This window comes from Somniosus microcephalus, unplaced genomic scaffold, assembly GCF_052327205.1.
Source record: "Somniosus microcephalus isolate GS21.2 unplaced genomic scaffold, FLI_Smic_1.0 unresolved_chr7, whole genome shotgun sequence".
NCBI classification, from domain to species: Eukaryota; Metazoa; Chordata; class Chondrichthyes; order Squaliformes; family Somniosidae; genus Somniosus; species Somniosus microcephalus.
The window spans coordinates 34,950,476-34,960,475 of NW_028225185.1; the positions used below are offsets into that span (position 1 = coordinate 34,950,476).

Here is a 10,000-nt window from a genome sequence, read left to right on the forward strand (position 1 = left end):
GTCGGAGGGGCTGTACTGAGGGAGCGCCGCACTGTCGGAGGGGCGGTACTGAGGGAGCGCCGCACTGTTGGAGGGGCCGTCTTTCAGTTGAGACGTTAAACCGAGGCCCCGTCTGCCCTCTCAGGTGGATGTAAAAGATCCCACGGCCACTATTGGAAGAAGAGCAGGGGGGAGTTCTCCCCGGTGTCCTGGGGCCAATATTTATCCCTCAACCAACATCACGAAAAACAGATGATCTGGTCATTTATCACATTGCTGTTTGTGGGAGCTTGCTGTGCGCAAATTGGCTGCCGCGTTTCCCACATTACAACAGTGACCACACTTCAAAAAAAGTCCTTCATTCGCTGTGAAGGGCTTTGGGACGTCCTGAGGTGGTGAAAGGAGATGGAGAAATGCAAGATCTTTCTTTTTAACTACACTGGGCTACGAGGGGAGATTATGGGGGAGAAATTCAGTATCGCCCCATTTGGGGCGCCATTATCGGCCGGGCGCAAAGTTCAGCGCCTGGCGCTAATTATCGCCTCCGACTGCAAACTTGGCTTCTATCGCCCCTGGAGGTGATTGGAGCGCTAAATCAGGCACTACACACCTCTCTTAAGGCGCTAACGCCGAGGAGCGAGGCGCTACCTCAGAGCGCGGGCGGAGCTCAGGTGATGTCAGTCAGCAATGGAACACAGACACACTGGCGCCGGCCAGTTCTTAAAGGGGAGGGTCGATCTTGCTCTCCATCCACATCCTGCTCATTGCAGCCTTGAATCTCGGCCTGGAGAGACCTGCACATCAAATCTGCTGGAAAGAACAATGGAGAGGTCCGAGGGAAAGAGCTCAGAGTGCAGCCCCCACAGTCTCTTCTAAATCGGTGCAAGGAAGGTCAAATCAAAATGAACCTGCAAAGTGCTGCTCAGTACCCAAAACTCCTTCACACAGCGTTGAATCTCTCCAGAAGTCTCTCTCTCTCTCTCTCAGAATGCGAGGTGCAAAACTGTCACCGACAAAAAAAGGCAGGAAGCGGCCGCCTTTAAATAGCGCTCCCCCCCCCAGTCCCTGCCCGACTGCAAAACGCTCCCCTCAACCTGTCGTTGCTAGCGGCAGGCGGTAGGGCAGGGGGCGCCACTCAATATCCGGTCCAGGACGCTAACGGGGCGTTGCGCGCTCGACTGACGTCACGAGGACAAGGACATAGACAGGCTAAGTGAGTGGGCAGAGATTTGGCAGATGCAATATAATGTTGGAAAGTGTGAGGTTATGCACTTTGGCAGAAAAAATCAAAGAGCAAGTTATTATCTAAATGGAGAGAAACTGCAAAGTGCTACAGTACAAAGGGATCTGGGGGTCCTGGTGCATGAAACACAGAAGGTTAGTATGCAGGTACAGCAGGTGATCAGGAAGGCCAATGGAATCTTGGCTTTTATTGCAAGGGGGATGGAGTATAAAAACAGGGAAGTCTTGCTGCAGTTATACAGGGTATTGGTGAGGCCACACCTGGAATACTGCGTACAGTTTTGGTTTCCATATTTAAGAAAAGATATACTTGCTCTCGAGGCGGTTCAGAGAAGGTTCACTCGGTTGATTCCGGAGATGAGGGGGTTGACGTATGAGGAAAGGTTGAGTAGGTTGGGCCTCTACTCATTGGAATTCAGAAGAATGAGAGGCGATCTTATCGAAACATATAAGATTGTGAGGGGGCTTGATCGGGTGGATGCGGGGAGGATGTTTCCACTGATGGGTGAGACTAGAACTAGGGGGCATAATCTTAGAATAAGGGGCTGCCCTTTCAAAACTGAGATGAGGAGAAACTTCTTCACTCCGAGGGTAGTAAATCTGTGGAATTTGCTACCTCAGAGAGCTGTGGAAGCTGCGACATTAAATAGATTTAAAACGGAGATAGACAGTTTCCTAGCTGATAAGGGAATTAGGGGTTACGGGGATCGGGCAGGGAAGTGGACGTGAGTCTAGGTTCGGATCAGCCATGATCCTATTGAATGGCGGAGCAGGCCCGAGGGGCCGTATGGCCTACTCCCACTCCTATCTTCGTATGTTCTTATGATCTGCCGGCGCAGGAGATCGTGGCGGTAATTTTTAGCGCTGCCGCAAAATATCTAGTCAATTTCGCAAGCAGCGCAAATATCGCCGCGCCCGGGCGCTAGTTGCTTTCCGCCCCATTAACGCGCTCTTAAGGCGGTAACGGGAGGCGCAAAGCAGCCGAATTTTTCCCCCGATGTCACTGAAAGCAGCAAGTGCCTGACCCAGAGGGGAGCTGGCTCGGGACACCAGGAGGACTCGACGATCAGCGCGGCCACTCTCGCTGCGGATGTCGGACACGGCCTGCCTTACCTCCCGCTCCCTGTCCGGTAGGAAGCTGGTGTCCACATCCGGATTTTTACCCAGTTTTCGTTTCTTGGTGGGAATTTCTGAAATTGAAGAAAAAATGATTTCAAAATGGCATCTTGAGTCTGTTACATTAGGAACAGGAGGAGGCCGTTCAGCCCCCTCGAGCCTGTTACATTAGGAACAGGAGGAGGCCGTTCAGCCCCCTCGAGCCTATTACATTCGGAACAGGAGGAGGCCGTTCAGCCCCCTCGAGCCTATTACATTAGGAACAGGAGGAGGCCGTTCAGCCCCCTCGAGCCTATTACATTCGGAACAGGAGGAGGCCGTTCAGCCCCTCGAGCCTGTTACATTAGGAACAGGAGGAGGCCATTCAGCCCCTCGACCCTGTTACATTAGGAACAGGAGGAGGCCGTTCAGCCCCCTCGAGCCTGTTACATTAGGAACAGGAGGAGGCCATTCAGCCCCCTCGAGCCTGTTACATTAGGAACAGGAGGAGGCCATTCAGCCCCTCGAGACTGTTACATTAGGAACAGGAGGAGGCCATTCAGCCCCCTCGAGCCTGTTACATTAGGAACAGGAGGAGGCCATTCAGCCCCTCGAGCCTGTTACATTAGGAACAGGAGGAGGCCGTTCAGCCCCCTCGAGCCTGTTACATTAGGAACAGGAGGAGGCCATTCAGCCCACTCGAGCCTGTTACATTAGAAGCAGGAGTTGGCCATTCGGCCCCTCGAGCCTGTTACATTAGGAACAGGAGGAGGCCGTTCAGCCCCCTCGAGCTTGTTACATTAGGAACAGGAGGAGGCCGTTCAGCCCCTCGAGCCTGTTACATTAGGAACAAGAGGAGGCCGTTCAGCCCCTCGAGCCTGTTACATTAGGAACAGGAGGAGGCCGTTCAGCCCCCTCGAGCTTGTTACATTAGGAACAGGAGGAGGCCGTTCAGCCCCTCGAGCCTGTTACATTAGGAACAGGAGGAGGCCGTTCAGCCCCCTCGAGCCTGATACATTAGGAACAGGAGGAGGCCGTTCAGCCCCTCGAGCTTGTTACATTAGGAACAGGAGGAGGCCGTTCAGCCCCCTCGAGCCTGTTACATTAGGAACAGGAGGAGGCCGTTCAGCCCCCTCGAGCCTGTTACATTAGGAACAGGAGGAGGCCATTCAGCCCCTCGAGCCTGTTACATTAGGAACAGGAGGAGGCCGTTCAGCCCCCTCGAGCTTGTTACATTAGGAACAGGAGGAGGCCGTTCAGCCCCTCGAGCCTGTTACATTAGGAACAGGAGGAGGCCGTTCAGCCCCTCGAGCCTGTTACATTAGAAGCAGGAGTTGGCCATTCGGCCCCTCGAGCCTGCTCTGCCATTCAATAAGATCACGGCTGATCATCGACCTCAACTCCACTTTCCCGCCCGATCCCTCGATTCCCCTCGAGTCCAAAAATCTCTCGATCTCAGCCTTGAATAGACTCAACGACTGAGCCTCCACAGCCCTCTGGGGCAGAGAATTCCAAAGATTCACCGCCCTCTGAGTGAAGAAATTCCTCCTCATCTCAGTCCTAAATGGCCGACCCCTTATCCTGAGACTGTGACCCCTGGTTCTAGACTCTCCAGCCAGGGGGGAAACAGCCTCTCAGCATCGACCCTGTCAATCCCCCTCAGAATCTGATATGTTTCAATGAGATCACCTCTCATTCTTCTAAACTCCAGAGAGTACCGGCCCAATCTACTCAATCTCTCCTCATAGGACAATCCCCCCATCCCAGGAATCAGTCTGGTGAACCTTCGTTGCACTCCCTCTGTGGCAAGTATATCCTTCCTTAGGTAAGGAGACCAAAACTGTGCTCAATACTCCAGGTGTGGTCTCACCAAGGCCCTGTATAACTGTAGCAAGACTCCGTTACTCTTATACTCAAACCCCCTTGCAATAAAGGTCAACATACCATTTGCCTTCGCTATAGCTTTGTGTGTGAGAGTTGACAGAGTGCCAGCAACTTTATTAGCCACGCGGGGGTAATGGAATCAAAGCAGAGCCGAATCCTGTCACTAATAAATCCGAGGTCAGCCGGGGTTTAGTTGGCAGCACTCTCGCCTCTGAGTCAGAAGGTTGTGGGTTCAAATCCCACTCCGCAGACTCGAGCACAAAAATCTAGGCCGAAACTCCCAGTGCGGTACTGAGGGAGCGCCGCACTGTCGGAGGGGCGGTACTGAGGGAGCGCCACACTGTCGGAGGGGCGGTACTGAGGGAGCGCCGCACTGTCGGAGGGGCGGTACTGAGGGAGCGCCGCACTGTCGGAGGGGCGGTACTGAGGGAGCGCTGCACTGTCGGAGGGGCGGTACTGAGGGAGCGCCGCACTGTCGGAGGGGCGGTACTGAGGGAGCGCCGCACTGTCGGAGGGGCGGTACTGAGGGAGCGCCGCATTGTCGGAGGGGCGGTACTGAGGGAGCGCCGCACTGTCGGAGGGGCGGTACTGAGGGAGCGCCGCACTGTCGGAGGGGCGGTACTGAGGGAGCGCCACATTGTCGGAGGGGCGGTACTGACGGAGCGCCGCACTGTCGGAGGGGCGGTACTGAGGGAGCGCCGCACTGTCGGAGGGGCAGTACTGAGGGAGCGCTGCACTGTCGGAGGGGCGGTACTGAGGGAGCGCCGCACTGTCGGAGGGGCGGTACTGAGGGAGCGCCGCACTGTCGGAGGGGCGGTACTGAGGGAGCGCCGCACTGTCGGAGGGGCGGTACTGAGGGAGCGCCGCACTGTCGGAGGGGCAGTACTGAGGGAGCGCTGCACTGTCGGAGGGGCGGTACTGAGGGAGCGCTGCACTGTGGGAGTGGCGGTACTGAGGGAGCGCTGCACTGTCGGAGGGGCGGTACTGAGGGAGCGCCGCACGGTCGGAGGGGCGGTACTGAGGGAGCGCTGCACTGTCGGAGGGGCGGTACTGAGGGAGCGCCACACTGTCGGAGGGGCGGTACTGAGGGAGTGCCGCACTGTCGGAGGGGCAGTACTGAGGGAGCGCCGCACTGTCGGAGGGGCGGTACTGAGGGAGCGCCGCACTGTCGGAGGGGTGGTACTGAGGGAGCACCGCACTGTCGGAGGGGCGGTACTGAGGGAGCACCGCACTGTCGGAGGGGCGGTACTGAGGGAGCACCGCACTGTCGGAGGGGTGGTACTGAGGGAGCACCGCACTGTCGGAGGGGTGGTACTGAGGGAGCACCGCACTGTCGGAGGGGTGGTACTGAGGGAGCGCCGCACTGTCGGAGGGGCGGTACTGAGGGAACGCCACATTGTCGGAGGGGCAGTACTGAGGGAGCACCGCACTGTCGGAGGGGCAGTACTGAGGGAGCACCGCACTGTCGGAGGGGCAGTACTGAGAGAGCGCCGCACTGTCGGAGGGGCAGTACTGAGGGAGCACCGCACTGTCGGAGGGGCAGTACTGAGAGAGCGCCGCACTGTCGGAGGGGCGGTACTGAGGGAGCGCCGCACTGTCGGAGGGGCGGTATGAGGGAGTGCCGCACTGTCGGAGGGGCGGTACTGAGGGAGCGCCGCACTGTCGGAGGGGCGGTACTGAGGGAGCGCCACATTGTCGGAGGGGCGGTACTGACGGAGCGCCGCACTGTCGGAGGGGCGGTACTGAGGGAGCGCCGCACTGACGGAGGGGCAGTGCTGACGGAGCGCCGCACTGTCGGAGGGGCGGTACTGAGGGAGCGCCGCACTGTCGGAGGGGCAGTACTGAGGGAGCGCCGCATTGTCGGAGGGGCGGTACTGAGGGAGCGCCGCACTGTCAGAGGGGCGGTACTGAGAGAGTGCCGCACTGTCGGAGGGGCAGTACTGAGGGAGCGCCGCACTGTCGGAGGGGCGGTACTGAGGGAGCACCGCACTGTCGGAGGGGCGGTACTGAGGGAGCACCGCACTGTCGGAGGGGCGGTACTGAGGGAGCGCCGCACTGGCGGAGGGGCGGTACTGAGGGAGTGCCGCACTGTCGGAGGGGCAGTACTGAGGGAGTGCCGCACTGTCGGAGGGGCGGTACTGAGGGAGTACCGCACTGTCGGAGGGGCAGTACTGAGGGAGCCCCGCACTGTCGGAGGGGCGGTACTGAAGGAGCGCCGCACTGTCGGAGGGGCGGTACTGAGGGAGCGCCGCACAGTTGGAGGGGCGGTACTGAGGGAGCGCCGCACTGTCGGAGGGGCAGTGCTGACGGAGCGCCGCACTGTCGGAGTGGCGGTACTGAGGGAGCGCTGCACTGTCGGGGGGGCGGTTCTGAGGGAGCCCTGCACTGTCGGAGGGGCGGTACTGAGGGAGCACCGCACTGTCGGAGGGGCGGTACTGAGGGAGCCCTGCACTGTCGGAGGGGCGGTACTGAGGGAGTGCCGCACTGTCGGAGGGGCGGTACTGAGGGAACACCACACTGTCGGAGGGGCAGTACTGAGGGAGCGCCGCACTGTCGGAGGGGCGGTACTGAGGGAGTGCCGCACTGTCGGAGGTGCGGTACTGAGGGAGCGCCGCACTGTCGGAGGGGCAGTACTGAGAGAGCGCCGCACTGTCGGAGGGGCGGTACTGAGGGAGCGCCGCACTGTTGGAGGGGCAGTACTGAGGGAGCGCCGCACTGTCGGAGGGGCGGTACTGAGGGAGCGCCGCACTGTCGGAGGGGCGGTACTGAGGGAGCGCCGTGCTGTCGGAGGGGCGGTACTGAGGAAGTGCCGCACTGTCGGAGATGCGGTACTGAGGGAGCGCCGCACTGTCGAAGGGGTGGTACTCAGGGATCGCCGCACTGTCGGAGGGGCAAAAATGCTGAGGTCTGCCAACGTCTGCATTTTAAAACTCTCATCCTTGCTTTCAAATCCCTCCGTGACCTCCTCGCCCTCTCCCTATCTCTGTAACCTCCTCCAGCCCCCGCAACCCTCCGAGATCTCTGCGCTCCTCCAATTCCGGCCTCTCGCGCATCGCTCCACCATTGGCGACCGCGCCAGGGCCCCCGAGCTCTGGAATTCCCTCCCTAAACCTCTCCCGCCTCTCTCTCTCCCCTCCTTTAAGACGCTCCTTAAAACCGACCTCTTTGACCCAGCTTTTGGTCGCCTGTCCCCAGTATCTCCTGATGTGGCTCGGGGTCTGATTTTGTGTGAAGGGCTTAAGACAGGCTGCTGGAATGGGCGGACACGTGGCAGATGAAATTCAACACAGAAAAGCGAGAGGCGATACATTTCGGTCGGATAAACGAGGAGAGGCAGTAAAAGCTGAACGGTACAATTTTCAAGGGGGTGGAAGAAGAGAGAGACCTCGGGAGTGCTTGGGCACAAAGCTTTGATGGCAGGGCAGGTTAACAAAGGTTAATAAAGCGCATGGGCTTTATAAACAGAGGCACCGAGCACAAAAGCCAGGAAGTTATGCTAAACCTAGACAAAACACTAGTTCGGTCCCAGCTGGAACAAGTGTGTCCAATTCTGGGCACCACACATTCGGAAGGATGTGAAGGGCTTTGGAGAGAGTGCGGAAGAGATTTGCTCGAATGGTTCCAGGGATGAGGGGATTACAGAGACTGGAGACGCCGGGGTTGTTCTCCTTAGAGCAGGGAACGCGAAGAGGAGACCAAACGCAGATTGGGCGACCGCTTTGCGGAACACCTCCGTTCAGTCCGTAAGGGTGACCCCGAGCTTCCGGTGGCCTGTCACTTTAATTCACCGCTCCACTCCCAGTCGGACCTCACCGTCCTTGGCCTCTTGCATTGTTCCACGGAAGCTCAGCGTAAGCTCGAGGAACAGCACCTCATCTTCCGATTAGGCACTTTACAGCCCTCTGGACTCAATATCGAGTTCAACAACTTCAGATCATAACCTCGGCCCCTATTACATTTTTATATATTTTTTAGCCACACCTTTGGTTTGTGCCTTTTCCCTTTTTTCCTCTCTGTCCCACATGGCAGCTGTCTCTCACTCTGCCAGCGTATTTCACACTTCATCTAGAGCCACTGGCCTAGAAATTCGGTGGGCTGCGCCACCAGTTAGCACCCGAGATGTCCGGTGGCGCCCGAGACGGTCAAGAGTCAAGATGGCGCCCGAGACGGTCCGGTGCTGGCGCGCTCTCCCAGCTTTGGGCGGCCCGCTCTCGCCGCTCGCTCCCACAACCGGAGCGAGGTGTTCGGCGAGTCGGGCGGAGGCAGCACAGCGCGGCAAGCAGCAGCAGCAGCCACGTCGACCCGCTAGGGCACGTCGGCCGGCCGCTCCTCAGCGGGAAGGGATTCCGACCGGGAGGAGGGGAGCTGAGCATGGCGGCCAGAGGCTGGACCGGAAGCGGGAGAAGCAGGCCTGGGCCGTCGGACCGTGGAGCCGGCGACGGTGAGGCGGAGGCCGCGGCGACCGGAGGATGTGTTGGGCGAGTCGGGCGGAGGCAGCGCAGCGTATCGGGACGCAGCAGCAGACTCGACGACTCGCAGTCCGACTGGGAGGAGGGGAGCCGGGAATGGTGGCCAGAGGGTGAGCAGGAGAAGCAGGCCACCGCACGTGGAGCCGAGCCGGCAACAGTGAGGAGGAGGCCGCGGTGACGAGGGGGACGGAGCGGCTGAGGGACATCGTGCTCCCACTGCCACTGGATGCCAAAGAATTGACTTTCTGAACATGGCGCTGTAAAAATAGCTGACGTGTCTCGGTGAGCTCCCACAGCTTTATTGTGGGAGTGATTGGGGAGTAAGCATTCCATTGTACTAGTTACATATGGCAAATAAAGAATCTTGAATCTAAAGAGGGCACTCAGTGGCTTTAGCGCCACTGGCCACACCTCCTGCGATATTTAGCTGGGGCGCTAATGGCGGCGTTAGCCTGTTGCGCTGCGCCGCAACCGATGACGTCATCGGTGTGCGCAGCGCCCCGATCGCGATATTTGGTAGCGCCCACCTCTGGAGCGCCGTTCGCAAATCGCGCCCGGTTCACGGGGCCTACCTGTGGCGGGAGTGGCGCAAATTAAGGTGGAGGTGCGGGGCGGCCGTTTTTTTCGGCGGCCGCCTGCCAGCACCTCCGTCCCCGGCCTCCTGATCTCCCCCCCACCCCCCGCGGCAGTGCCGGCTGTTTTCCGAGAGCCCGGCACTTCTCCTCGGTGCCGGGCTCTTTTGCCGGCACTCGCGATCTCCGATCGGGCTGGTGCAGGCCCCTCCCCCTTAAGAAGGGGAGGAAGGCCTGCAGTACTGCAGCGCGCCGTGCCGCTAACTGGTTGCGCAGCCCACCGAATTTCTCGGCCAGTGGCTCGAGATGAAGTGTGAAATGCGCTGGCAGAGTGAGAGACAGCTGCCATGTGGGACAGAGAGTGAGACAAACAAGGAAAAGTTACAAAACAAAAGTGTGGATAAAAAATATATAAAAATGTAATAGGGGCCGAGGTTATGATCTGAAATTGTTGAACTCGATATTGAGTCCGGAAGGCTGTAAAGTGCCTAATCGGAAGATGAGGTGCTGTTCCTCGAGTTTACGCTGAGCTTCCGTGGAACAATGCAAGAGGCCGAGGACAGTGAGGTCCGAGTGGGAATGGGGCAGTGAATTAAAGTGACAGGCCACCGGAAGCTCGGGGTCACCCTTAGCGTGGGGCGCTGCGGCACCTTGTGCTGCGATATTCAGTTTCAGCGCCCTAAGAGGGATGCGGAGCGCCTCGAGCAGCGCCCCCGTGTCCCTTTTGGGGCGCTCAAGCTGAATTTCCGGCGATCGCTG

General features: G+C 59.0%; 1 protein-coding gene across 1 annotated transcript in view; it reads right to left on the reverse strand.

Annotated features, from left to right (window-relative positions):
* Positions 1-10,000, reverse strand: part of fam50a (family with sequence similarity 50 member A) — a gene marked incomplete at its 5' end in the record, with an annotated part of 52,227 nt that overhangs the window by 40,352 nt on the left and 1,875 nt on the right. Inside the window, one exon of the mRNA XM_085978972.1 lies at positions 2,335-2,411. Within this exon, the coding sequence (XP_085835098.1) occupies positions 2,335-2,411 (77 nt within the window). The remainder of the gene's footprint in view (positions 1-2,334; positions 2,412-10,000) is intronic.